At 34.5% G+C, this 13,988-nt stretch overlaps 1 protein-coding gene across 1 annotated transcript; it reads right to left on the bottom strand.

The window, feature by feature from the left end:
• Nucleotides 1-233: 233 nt before the first annotated feature.
• On the bottom strand, nt 234-13,814 carry LOC142974366 (uncharacterized). The gene is made up of 10 exons (XM_076116652.1): nt 13,487-13,814; nt 13,003-13,144; nt 12,617-12,733; nt 12,187-12,350; nt 10,872-11,070; nt 9,417-10,574; nt 9,001-9,108; nt 2,050-8,803; nt 1,640-1,794; nt 234-1,358 (listed from the first exon to the last, which is right to left on the bottom strand). The coding sequence occupies exons 1-10, from the start codon at nt 13,601-13,603 to the stop codon at nt 1,279-1,281; spliced, it is 8,994 nt and encodes a 2,997-aa protein (XP_075972767.1). The 5' UTR covers nt 13,604-13,814; the 3' UTR covers nt 234-1,278.
• Between the last annotated feature and the right edge of the window lie 174 nt (nt 13,815-13,988).

Here is a 13,988-nt window from a genome sequence, read left to right as displayed (position 1 = left end):
TTCTATTCGTATCCGAAACTGATATCATTACTACCGGTTAAAATGACAAAGCCGAAATTTCATACCCATATCAACATTAAAAAATATTTTTAATTCCCGAACAACGACGAGGAGAAGTCATCAGTAAGTAATAGTATATAAGAAAAATTATCAGAACTTTTTGCGTCGCCAAATTCTGTTGGGAATTCTGCTTTATACCTACGATGTGCCAGGTGGTTAAGAAAACAACACAATAAATGAACACCGTTTAATCAGAAACAAATTTACAAATTCAATATACAAGGACCCTCATTCACACAGAATCCGTTGATTATAATTATATACATAAATTATACAGGTTCCGAATTGTAATAATACATGTTACAAGAGTGAGTTAACGTGAACAACGATAACATTTACATATGATTCATGAATGAAAAGGCACGATTTAATCATTGGGAGAACCTCGTTTTCTATAAAGAAAAAGGACGTCTCATATTTGCATGTAATTTCAATTCAATTGTATTTAAATTATTAATAATAAAACTAAACTAGCGGAAAAACAATGGAAGAAAAAGTAGATCATAGAAGTAATGGAGGAACAACTCTATCGTGTCTAGCAACACTAGTTAATACATTTCTGGTCTACAACAACATTGTGATTCTTAGGAAAGTAGTGAACATTAGAAAATGAAAGGAATGCACTAAGCTCAACAGTTAATGGTGTAATTCGTCGTTCGTTCGTACTTGCCAATCTAGTTCAAGCATTCTTATGTCTACACACTCGGTCGACCCAGCGGTGCACCTTTGAAATTATTTTAAAGCCGTTTTGTGTCAGCTTTTTGGGCATTTCATTGGTATAAAACGCTGTACAAATTCGTGGAGGGGCATAAGATTCGGTAAATCAAATGGCAAGACCAGATTACAATCGTTCAAGGAAGTATTATTTATTTATATCTACAATTTAGAAGGAAGAGATTGAGGTGCAATAGGAGAAGGATAATAATCTGGTGAATGCCATCTGATGAGTTATTGGCAAGTTTATGGGCACAATTTACAACAAAATGTTTAGCGAAACATTCGAAAATTGTGGTAGTGGTGGCTCTTTTGATAAATGCAAGTAAAAAGTAATGAAGACCCAGTACAGCAGGTTACTGACTATAAAAGTGTCTTGCCCACATAAGGACTTGAATGTTATTCAGGATGTAACAATAATTTATTTTCCTATGTAATGTTTGAGGACGGTTGTTTGCAACCTCATTGCTATAACGCCTATAACCTAAACAATAAATGCGCGACTCACATGTGTACTACTTTTGGTGTACTCTTTCCTCGAAGCCAATTTAACAGTACTGTTGATGTGCTCTGGGAGTCCCGAGCTGAAAACAGAAAAACATAATAAATATCACGTTTCTACAAAAGTTAATAACTAATATTTTTGGAAAATGTTTTTTTTTCCGATACTAGCACTGGTCCTACTTCATCCGGGTATAGTACAATTTTATCTCGTTGATTCGCTTCCGTAAGAAATTGTGCCGACAGTTACAAACATATTAAAAAAAGGATTATCCAGTTCAATTTTTTTGTTCAAAAGTTATCAATTATAGATATGTTATTAGGCATAGTAGGTTATAGGGCAGTAAAACAAATTGATACTGACATAAGGTATGATGCGCCTGCGCTAGTTGGTCGACGGCTTCAGGCGGCAGGTTGGCGACGTCTCGCTGCAGGAGCCGCAGGTCCAGCTGTCGCTGCTCGCTCTCGTGCCGCAGTCGCACGTCCCGACTGTGCTTCACGCTGCGCAGCTCAGACAATCTGAAACATTAAATGAGTTAGTCACTGTCAACGCGAATTCAGCTTAATGTTAATGTAATTAGGACATACATAGGCGTTACTACGTATTAATAAATTTTGGCCTACCTTCAGTAGCAGCCCGAAATTAGGCACGACTTGCGTGGCATTGCTCGTTACGTGCAAACAAAAAGTCAAATTCGAAAACGCGAGTGTATTTATAACAATATGTTTATATAGTAATTAAGTTTAAAAAATATATAATTAGTATGAACTTACTTCGCTTGCAACTTGGGCTTTTCTCCATCAGGGTCACTTATACTACTGCTACGCGACGTCTGACCGCGATGTATATCAACGAACTCTTTCTCCACTGAAAAGCTCGGTAGCTCCGTTATTGTCTCCTGACTAGAGTCCATCGATTCATCAAAAACTCCCGTTTTATACTTGGTCTTGAGATCTTCGTTTAATCTTAAACTGTCAGACAACCGCAGCTGTAATGTATCTCTTTCTTCTAGAAGTTGCGTCAGCTCCATCGTCAACTCCTCGCATCGAACGTCTCTCTGGTGTAACATGTACAATGCTAAGTCTAGTTCAGCCCGCGGCACAGCATCCAGAAGGTCTTTATTCAACGACGGCTCCGTGGTCTCTACGTCACTACCAAGCTTTGTATCAGATGCAAAAGATACATGTTTTTGAACTTTAACGCTAGATGATCGCATTGCACTCTGCAAACTACTTATCTCATCTTTAAGACCCACGATATCAATTTCTTGATTTTCTAAAGCAGCTTGCATCTCCGAAGTCTGTGCTAAATGATCTTTCAATTCAATATTTAAATCAACTACTTCTTTATTTAGATTTGTACATTCGATTATCTTTGCATTCAATGCTTCTAACAATTTTGACTTTTCAGCATCCAATTCACTGTATGCTTTTTCATGTTGGCTATCCTTTTCGTGCATTTTAAGTCTAAGCACAGCTAATTCAGATTCTTTCTCATAACTTAATTCTTCTATTTTCTTTTCATAATCAATCAGTTGCTTACGAACATTCTCGAATTCCTCATTTCGTTGTGCCAATGTTATAGTGTAGTCGTGTGTCTTTTGATATATTTCGCTTTCCTTCATTCGTAGTTGACTAGTTAATTCTATTACCTTCTCATCAGCATCTTTTATTTTACTTTGTAGATCTTCAATAACTTGATTTAATTCGTCATTATTAGTTTTGTACGTCGCTAATTCATTTTGTATATTTTTGAAAGTCTCTTCATATGTTTCGGAATGTTTATGATTTTTAACAGTAAGTTCTTGAATAAGTTTTTCGTACTCTTCTTGTTGTTCAAGTAATTTGTTTTCATGTCCGACCTTCTCGTCTTCCATTTCTGAACGTAACAGATCTAACTGATTCATCGCTTCGGCGTATTTGTTTTGCAAATTCCGTAGATGTTCCTCTTTATCTTCTAATTTGCTTTGTAAGGAATTCACTTGCTCCATAATGACTAACTTATTCGTTTCTTCCTGGTTTGAGGATTGTACGTTATCAAGTAACTGCTCATACTTAGCTTCAGAGGCACTTAACTGAGTCCGTAGGTCTGATTCAATTTTCTGGAAATCAGCTTCTCTTTGTGAAAGGTGTTGTTTCCACAATTCAGCTATTTCAAAACCACGTTGGTCTACAGCACTCGACACTGAGGAACGTAATTCGGCTACGGTTGACAGTAAATTATCATTTTCTCCATTTAAGTTCTCCATCTTTGTATTCAGTTCATTTATTTGGTCTTGGTAACCCTGGGACTTTTGAACCAATTCCTGATTTTCTGACTCTAACTGTACTATCTTGGAATTAGCCTCATCTAAACTTTGCTTTAATTGCATGCAGTGTTGTTCTAAACTGTTGCATTTTTCAGCTAGCGCAAAATTATCAGAATTCTGAAGGACATTTCCATTCTGTTGTTCATTTTGGAATAGTAATTTAGTGTTGGCCTCTTGTAATTCAGAATCAAGGGAGGATATCTGATCTTGGGCTGCAGAATACAACTCACCTAATTCAAATAGTTTTTCTTCTAAATTAACGTTTTTGTTTAATAAATCAGATTTTTCTTGTTCAAGTACATTGAACTGTACTAATACTTCTTCCAATTTCTTACTATTAGCTAACAATTCTGTGCGCTCGTTTTCAATGGTGAGTACAGCTTCTTCTAATTTGTTATATTTGTCTAATAATTCTAGTTTATCACTTTCTAATTGCTTATATTTTATTATTTCTTCCTTCAATTTATTATTCTCTTGTTGTAACTCTGAATTGCCATTAACAGATTCTTGAGATTGAAGTAGTTCCCTTTCTAAATTAACAATCTTGTCTAACAATTCTGTCTTTTCATTCTCAAGTCTCTGTTTCATTTCTTCATTTTGAATTTTAAGTGTGTTGTAACTTTCTGATATCTCGCTATATTGAGCTTGAATACTTTGTAAGTTTTCTGTTAGCGATTCATTGTCTTTCTTCATATCAGCACTGCTTCGGCTTAGTTCTTCAATTTTAGTTTTAAGTACTTCACAATTATCACAATTTGCTACTATTTGATGTTCCTGCAATTGTTTACTGAGGTTGGCCACCTCATTTTGTAAAAGCGTTTGTCTAGAAATAAGTTCCTGGTTAGAATTATTTAGCTGTTCAACCATCGAATGTAACTCTTCGTTTTCTTTTTCAATCTTAATTAGTTCATCTTTAAGTCTATTCTCATCCATATTGGAAACAGGTGTTTGACTTGATTCAGTGGTGTCTTTACTCTCACCACCCCACTGTAGCGTAGAAACTTTATCATTAGCTTCTTTGAATTTATATTTCCATAATTGTATCTCATTATCTAATTTTTCTTTCATTTCAGTTAATCTATCATTGGCATTGTGGAAGACTTCGTTTTGTTTTCTTAACGACTCTTTGTCGCGTTTCTCTTTAGTCAGTTCTGTAGTAAGCTCTTCAATCTTCTTTTCTAATTCTGTGATATTAAGCCGCAGTTCATCTTCTATGGCATTGTCGAAGAATGCTGCCTGCGACATTTGCTTAGCAACTTTAAGCTCATTAGTCAATACTTCGTTGCTAGCTTTTAATTCTTTTAATTTTTTCACAGCCTTCAATAATTTATTGTTATTGGCCTGAAGCTCTGCTTTTAGCGCATCATTTTCGTTCTTAAGTTGCATAATTTGGTTATTCAAGTGAGAGAAGCCGGGTGTAACCTCTGTGACTTCCTCACTATCTCCCAATCCCCAGCCTTCATCTGAATTGAACGGATCTACTTCGTCCGGAGTGGTATTATCTTCATCTTTTTTATAACAAACATAAGCTTTTTTAGGTGAGATCATTGGTTCCTCTATCATCTCTCCACTTGCTGATTGCTTTATCAAACTTTCTGAAACCTTCTTATTGCTGTGTTTCTTTTCTACGAGGGGTTCCTCTATTCCAGAAACGATTTGCGATTCAATTGAAGATACGTCTACGTTAGCTCCTTTAGAACTATCATTGAGATGTTCTATCGTCGATGAAATAATCATTCCTTCCGTCTTCGGAATATTCATTTCAAAGGTTAGCTTATTGTTCTCCATTAATTCTTTTATCTTTTCATCTTTAAGAGATAGAGCATTTTGTAGTTGTTCATTATTTTTCCGTAGCGAATCAATTTCCGCACCTAATGGCTCAAGTTCTGAACAGGCATGATTTAACTTGGCAGTCAATTCTGCGATTTTGCTCTCAAAGTTAGATACGACTGCAACATTATTTGTCTGTTGTACTTGAATTTTATTATTCAGTTCGTAAATCTCATTACTCTTGCTGCTGACAACAGAATTTAATCTATTTATCTCGTTTATGTACTGTTCTGTGTAATCTGGTGTTGCACTGACTTCTTTGTTAGAGGACTTTTCTACGAGTTCTTGATTAGCTCTGTGCAGTTCTCCAATGTTCGCGTTAAGCGTTTCAATGTTTGTCTTATATTCCTGCAACTTTGCTTCTAACTGAGTAACATATTCGTTTATCTTCTCATACTTCTCATTGAGAATCTTCTTTTCTTTGATTGCATTCTCAATTTGAGTATTAAATTCGGACTCTAGTTCCTCTATTTCTTGTTTCTTCTGTATTGTTAGCGACTGGTGATCATGAGTTATTTTCTTAAGGTTCGCTTCAAGATCGCGCAGCTGTCCTTGATATTTAGATATTTCAGATTCAGCCGAATCAAGCTTATTTGCTTTATCAAGTAAAACGTTATAGTGTTCTTGAATATCAGACAATGATTTTCTAAGCCTTTGGTTATCTTCGTTTAAGTGTTGGATTTTAATCTGAAGTTCTTTATTTTCGTCTTCAATTTCTATAAGTTGTTTATCTAACACTCTGTCGTGGTCCATGAGCGCCGCCAGCCTGGTCACTAACTCATCCTCCTGATTACTGTATTCTGTATAAGCTTTTTGTTTTTCTTGCAACTGACTACCTAATTGATCAGCTTTCCGTTCAAGAGAATGTCTTCTATCTTCCATCACAGAAATACTTTCTTCGAGCCGGCAAATGCGATTCTTATATTTATTTATTTCGGTTTCCAAATTTTCGATGTACAAGTCTCGCTCTTGAACCTTAGCATCGTAACCGTACTGCACTTGTGTTTGCTGTTGCTCTTGATATTCAAGTTTGCCTACTAATTCTAATATAAGGTTTTGTTTCTGGTTAATATCGGCTTCTAAGCTGGATATTTTAGTGACGAAATTCATGTTATTTTTCTGCTCTATCTCGTGCTCGACTAGTTTTTTATTTAGTCCATCGACCTGTGCCTTTAGATGGACATTTTCCTCGCGAGCGAAGTGCAAATCTTTGTGTAAGACATTCAAAGAATCATTAAGCTGAGATATTTCTTGTGATGACTTGGAGAATCTCTCTTGTAAGGAGCTCATTTCACCTTGCATTTGATTCAAATCTTGCACTCTTTGATGTTCTAAGTTAACTTTTTGTGATTGTAGTCTATTGATTTCTTCATCAGCGTGTTTTAATTTTTCTTGTAGAGCGGGGAGCGTGTCCACTTGTATGAGCAACTGTTCGATCTGTTCATTCTTAGCACTCACTTGTTTCTGACACTCTTCGTAATTTGATTCCAGTTCAGTGTACATCGCTGACTTCTTCTTGATACTTATAGCGAACTTCTTTAGTTTCTCCATTAGTTCTTTATTTTTCGTCTCCAAAGCCACAAACTGTTCAGATGAAGTATTTTTCTCAAGTGACAGCGAGTTGAGTTTATTTTTGGTATCCTCTATTTGTTGTGATAACTCGTCTACAAGTTTTTCTTTCTCAGCTACACTGTTACGTAATTTTTCATTCTCGATGGATTCTTTTCTCAGTTGTAGTTTAATTTCATGTATCTCTTCATCTCGTTCTATCGTTTGTAATTGTTTCTCAGACATTTCTTCAGCGTGTTGCAGCTGTTGCGTTTGTAATTCTTTAATTAATGTTTGTTTCTCAGCAAAACTTTCTTTGAGTTTCTTCAACTCACTCTCAATGTTTGTGTTCTTACTTACTAGTTCGCCTTTAACACAATGCAATTGTTTTTTCTCATCCTCTAGAATTTTTATTTTTTCTTCGTTTTCAGACAGTTTCTTCTGATAAACTGCTATTTGTTTGTTCAACGTTTTAACAAGTTCTGCATTGTGATCCTTAGCTTTCTCTTCTTCTAGCAATTCTATGGTAGATTTAAGTTTTTGTGAGACATCGTTTAATTTAGTAACTTGGTTGATATACTCAGCTAATTCTTTGTCTTTTTGCTGAAGACTATTGCCATAGTTAAACATTTGTTTTTCATATTCTAATAAAACATTTTCTAGTTCATTGATTCTTGCGTCACGCGCCACCACAGAGTTTGAATACTCTTGATGAACCTTCTGTAGCTCCTGTTGTAACATGTCATGAGATTGTTTCAACTGCTGCAACTGTTGCTCAGATTCCTTATCTCTCTTTGAACTTTCTAATTCTTGTTTAAGATGATGATTTTCTTCTGTTAAAGATTTTATCTTCTTCTCATTACTTGCATTTGTTTGTAACAGTTCATTTTGTTTTTGTTGTTGTTCTTCCAAAGACAGAATCTTCATTTGACAATCGGCTATTTCGTCTTCCCTTTCTTTTATAGTATTTTTCAGTTTAAGAATTTCTTTAGTTAGTTGCTTGACAGTTTTGGCGCCTTTGTTTCCTTTATCACCGGTCGTTTTATCATCTTGTTGTACCTCGACGGGTACTCCATCAGTCACATCTTCCGCGGGAGGTTTAGCGATCTCCGTGGATTCTTTCATTATTTCCACCCTCTCACGTTTTAGTTCTTCTATTTGACGCGTGATATCTTGGTTCAAATTCTGTAGTTCAAGTTTCTCGTTACTAAGCTCTTCGATACTAGCATGTAGAGCATCATTTTGTTCTTTCAATTCTGTTATTTTTATCAGCAGAGATTCGTTTTCAGCTCCAATTTTAGTCATCTTCTCCATAACCTCTTCTCTTTCTTGTGTGAATAGTTCTATCTTTTTATTCAACTCTTCTCGCTGTTCAATCAGACTGTCAATGTTTTTGTCGTTTTGTGAAGCAGCGTGCTCGTCTTGATGTTCATCAGCCTTGCCTTCGAACATACCCTTGTTATATTCCTCTAGTTCTAACTTCTCTTGTGTTGTCAACGACTCAACAATTTCTATAGATTCAGCAGAACTTACTTTCTCAGCACTTAGCTTTTCTAATTTATCAGTAAGTTCAATGTTTTCTTGGATATAGTTTTCTAATTTCTGCGATAGCTCAGTTTTCTCGTCTTGTAAGGCTTTAATAGCTTCATTTAGGTGTTCTTTGTCTAGTTTGAGGTTTTCAATGACAAGTTCTAACTCTTTCTTAGCGGCAGTGAGCTCGTCAATTTGTTCCTCCATTTGTACAGACTTCATCTCAGTACAAACATGTTCACTTTGAAGTTGTGAGATATCTGCGAGTTTGTCTTCCATCTCCATGTTCTTTTGTTGCAACATGTGTAGCTCTGAAATAAATAAAATACATTTATACTGTTGCGTTTTTTGGATCATAAATATATTTTCCTTCCTTGATGTACTTTTGTTCACGATTTAAGTATTATGCAAGTATTTTTTAATCTTATAAGTCTTTTTAATGAGTAATCTACAAAACCAAAATTTATTTTTCACAATTCTTTGAACTAGTAAGTAATGTAGATTGTACCTTGAACTAAATCAAACTTCTGTGCTTCGAGTACACTAATCGCCTTGAGTCTCGTCTCAGATAATGTCTCCGTTTCTCTCATCTTTCTGTACATGTCTGATTCAGTTACTGAAAAGTAAAAACATATTATTAAACAAAAGGAAAATATAATTTTACACCAAAATATAAACATAATAATTTATCTATACAATAATTTATTTATACTAATAAAAATAAAAGTCGCATCTAACAGTATAGATTTCTGAATACCAAAAGAATACGCATTTTAACTCCTTTAGTATATAATCAAACATTAACTGTTTCAATCTAAATGTCTAACTAGTCATAGTTTAATCAAAATATCTAACTTTCTTTACAGAAAATACATCTAATCATAACAAATAAATAATAATAAATCTAATACACAAGCTACTTACATCTTCCACTATCATAATCAACAAGATGTAATTGTAAGTTACCCTTCTCCTCTTCCAACACGGCAACTTTACGCGTTAGTTCCTGTAACTCTTGCTGAAGCCTCACAACCTCCGCGTGAGCGTCAGACACTTGACTGAAACTATCTATTGTCTTTTGCATTTGTTTTATTTTCAACTTATGAGCTGATTTCACTTTAATCATGTTCAAGTTAGCTGCCTCCATATCTTTGTTTATCGTCACATTCTGTTCTTCAGCAGCTTTTAATTTCTCCTCTAGTTCTTTCACTAATTCTGACTGATCAATATTAGGAGTAGTTTCTAAATCTGCTTCTTCTTTAACAACTTGTACCTCTTCCACCACTTTATTGTCTTCTACATCAGTACATACACCAATGTCTACCACATCAATTAATTTCTTTGGTTCCGGTTCTTTTGGTGCACTTTGAAGCTCCACAATTAATGCCTCTTTCTGAGAAATTGCATATTCCTTTTCAAGAATATCTTTGTTAAGAGATTGTACTAACATTTCTAGTCTCGCTATTTCACTTTTGGCTGCTTTTTTGTCGGTTTCTTGTGGTAATGACTCAGAAGATAGTTGACTCCAAGGAGATTTTGATTTCGATGCCGTATTTCTTCCCTTCCTGGTAGGTAATGGACTTCCTTTCTTACCGGCAGCACTTGCACTTGGTGATTTTGGTTCCGTGTTTACATTAGCAAGTTTGTTCTCCAGTTCCTTATTTGTTTGTCTTATTTGGCAGTTCAATTGTTCCAATAGTTCAATTTTCTTTGTTAGTTCAACCATACCGGCGATTTCTAAGGAGCCTTTCTCTTCTTCAACATCGTCTTTTTCTTTAGGAGATGGTACTTCTACAGCTGTTTGTGAGATATTTTCTATCTGTTCTTGTAACCTTAGTATCTCTTGATTCTTTGATTCCAGTTCTTCAGCGAGTTTTGAATGGGCAACACTAATTTCGAACCTCGAAGCTTCTAGTATAGAATTAGCCTCTTCCAAACTAGCGATTTTTTCATCTTTCACTTCAATATCTTTTAACAATTTTTGTTTTTCTTCTTTCCATTCAGTTTCCATGGCAATGAAATTCTCCTGCATTTTTGTCATTTGTTGCCTAGTGTCTTCCAATAGTATCAAGGAATCTTTTTCTGAAAAATAAAACATACCAAATAAGTATAACAAAGAAGGAATCAGACCAGCATTTATTGACCTTTTCAGTTCAAGAATAAAGCATAATTTCAAGGACCCCCCAGAATAAAAAAAAGGTTAACTGCTACTAAAAGAAGACAGCATTTACTTGATGGCATGTATTGTTAGAATAACTAAAAAATGGGTAATTCCAAGGTGACAGACTTACACTCGCGGATCGCCAGCTGTCCTTCGATCTCAGGTTAACAAACACTGAATTAGACTAATGTAGAACTCAATAAAGTTTTTTTTCTTACCTTTTTTACTTAAACTGTCAGACATAAGAGTAGTTGCTTTATTCTTAGCTTCAATAATTTGGTCTTTCTCATTTATCTTTTCTTGTAGGTCTAGAATGGTTGTCTCCATAGCTTTCATCTTAACTTGTATCACACTCAGAGAGTTATCCTTTTCCTTGATGGTATGTAAAAGTTGCGATACATCAACATTATCTCCTGCCTGAAAAAAAAATACATACATACAAACATAGTATCACGTCTGTTATACCCGAAGTTATAGGTGTTTCGCCATTAACAAGATTAGTCCCATGTAATAGGGTATGAGGCAATTGCTATTTATCTGGCACATAACTAAACTCCAGGTTACTTTGAGGTATAATCATAAATTAGAAAAGACCAACCGCACTTTCTCTGACCTAGGAAACGAACCTCGTGATCAGCATTCGGACCGCGAAATAGAACAGTCAATATAAAAAAATGTTTTATTATTCTATTCAAATGTGTTCTAATAATATAAAGGAAGCTTGGTACATGTGTACAATAATACAATTCTTCAGTTGTCGCCACAGTTTTATCGATTTTACGACTTCTTAGCAAACCAATGTCATTCTTAATAGGTTCTACACAAAAGTCAATACTATGTTGCCATTCAATGTCAATAACAGATAATATACATTCCTATGAACAAAGAATGTAATATGAAAGCAGAGTACAATGAAATAAATATTTGTAAACTACACATGTGAATAATTTTTCAAATATAAGTATTATCCTCGATACTCAGACCATTGAAGATGTTCAAACTACTTTATAAATGAAGTAGTAAAATAAAATGATATGATGTAGTTCATCCATATGTAACATATTGTATTGTTCACAAGTAACAAAATATAATCATAAAACACTTTCAAAAATACCAAGCAATATTAACTGCCTTAGCAGTATTGAATGTATGGATGTTTGTTACTCTTTCACGCAAATACTACTGAACTGATTACAATGAAATTTGGTATATAGGTATAGGTAAGTAATTAAGTATATAGGTAGGTCTGAAGACCAAGAATAACACATAGGCAATTTTTTATCCCGGAGTTCTCGAGGGATCGGGATTTACACGGGAAGGGTTTCCTCGCGGGTTAAGTCGCGGGCAGCCACTAGTACAGCATATAGTTATGTCAACAGGCAGTAATCAACAAAATGATCAGTGCCTCAAACATGGTATCAAGGTCTTTAGCCTTTTAAAAATAAACAGAAAACATAAACAAAAAACTATGGAAAAAAAACTTGCAAAAACATGATCAATTTGCTAAGAGCTATAGTTATGTGTCATACTTACTTTTTTTACTTCTACTTTGGTGTCAATGGTTGATTCTCTTCTAACAGTTTGAACTGTGGGTTTTGTCATGGGTCGTTTACTTATTTCTTTATATTGCTTTATCCTTTCCATTAGTAATTCCTTCTGCTTTAAGGTGTTCGCTAAGCTTTCACTAATACCAGGAACTGAAATTTAGAAAGATTTACACTTAGAAATCGAGAATTACAAAAATACATCACTGTTAAAATTTATATGAACAATGTACACTATGGCATATTATAATTATAGTAAGGCCCAACCAACACTTGGCCAGGGTTTTGGAGTCAAGGTCCAAGCCCTTCCCTCATTTCTGTAGGTCCCTCACAGCAGTGGGACAGTGATGGGTTACATTTATTTTTTATGTATTTATTATTCATATAAGTATAAAAGATATTACTATGCATGTGCTTACTATTTAAAGCATCCTGAACGGATAGTGTGGTGGAAGTATCTGTTGCCGCAGAGTATCCAGTTTTCTCACTCATGGTGGAAGCCATCTCAGATGCTGTGTCGCCCCCATCATCCTCTTCTGTTTAGAAAAATAACAAACATTTAGTTTAAAAAGATAGTTATTTACAAACCACTGCTTTGAATTGTTTATTGTTTAGTTTAATTCACACTCATTTCTTGATGCTAATAATAGGTTACAATTACTTATAATATTTAATGCATTATTTTTCCTACATATTTTGTAAATGCAACATAACCAACAGTTGTGACGTTACAAAATATTTTATAATAAATTTTCAAAGAAATTCAAAAAGATGTAATTACATAATAAATATTGTAAAGTCTTACCAAAGGGTCTTCCCAGTAACTCTGCAGTTGCCTTTCGGTGTTCTTTAATCCTTTTTGACACAAGTGCTGCATTCTCAAGACACCTCTGTGCACGCTCAAACTTGATTTGTCTTTCTGATGATGAAGACATGCGCTGAGATGTCTAAAACCAATAGTCATTCATAGTGTTATCTATTTATCACTTATTTAAATGTCATGAACCAGTCAAAACATAGTGTTGTTTTGTTATTGTTTTACAATATGGCTTATGTGTACAGTCAGCTGATAGTTATGCGAATTTCTATCTTTTGAAGTGCAGTCATGTAGTATTTAAGAATAACAAAATTGGAAATTCTCTTTTTCAATTTGGACACGTAATTAAAACACTCTACACGCATATTACGTCGTACTTCAAATAGTCAATAGCAAATCAAAACCAAATGTCCTTGCGTCACTCGGTATTAGGCAAACATCTTGTCATACACAAATAAAAACAGGTATTTACCTTGGAAGTTTTAACACTTCCTGCGATACTGGAGACTTCGCTACATGATGCTATATTGCTGTCAGCAATATCCGATTGACCCCTTTCAGGAGGATTATTGTTTTTATTGTCCGACATAGCTTATTGCTCTCTGCCAACATTAATAATAGACGTGATACACGGTGCACAATCACTAATCGATAACAATTAAATAACAAGTACAAAGAAATAACAAAAATAATATAAATATTTCATCAATTATCAAAATATTTAGCCACCACCACTGAGCACTAATTACTAATGGCTTGCCAATGCCATTTTTTATCCACGTCAGCACGGAGCTAAGTACGGCAGATTTTGACAGATGTTTCACCAAGAGAAATGTAAAACGTTACCTATCAAATATCTACCCAAACAAATATTTCTTATATATAAATTATGAACATGATAATAAAGATAACAATTCAAAATGTGGTATTATTAATTACCGGTTTCACAAATTGTTGAAATTAATGTTGAACAC

This window comes from Anticarsia gemmatalis, chromosome 7, assembly GCF_050436995.1.
Source record: "Anticarsia gemmatalis isolate Benzon Research Colony breed Stoneville strain chromosome 7, ilAntGemm2 primary, whole genome shotgun sequence".
Taxonomy (NCBI): Eukaryota; Metazoa; Arthropoda; class Insecta; order Lepidoptera; family Erebidae; genus Anticarsia; species Anticarsia gemmatalis.
This window is presented reverse-complemented; position numbering and strand designations above follow the sequence as displayed.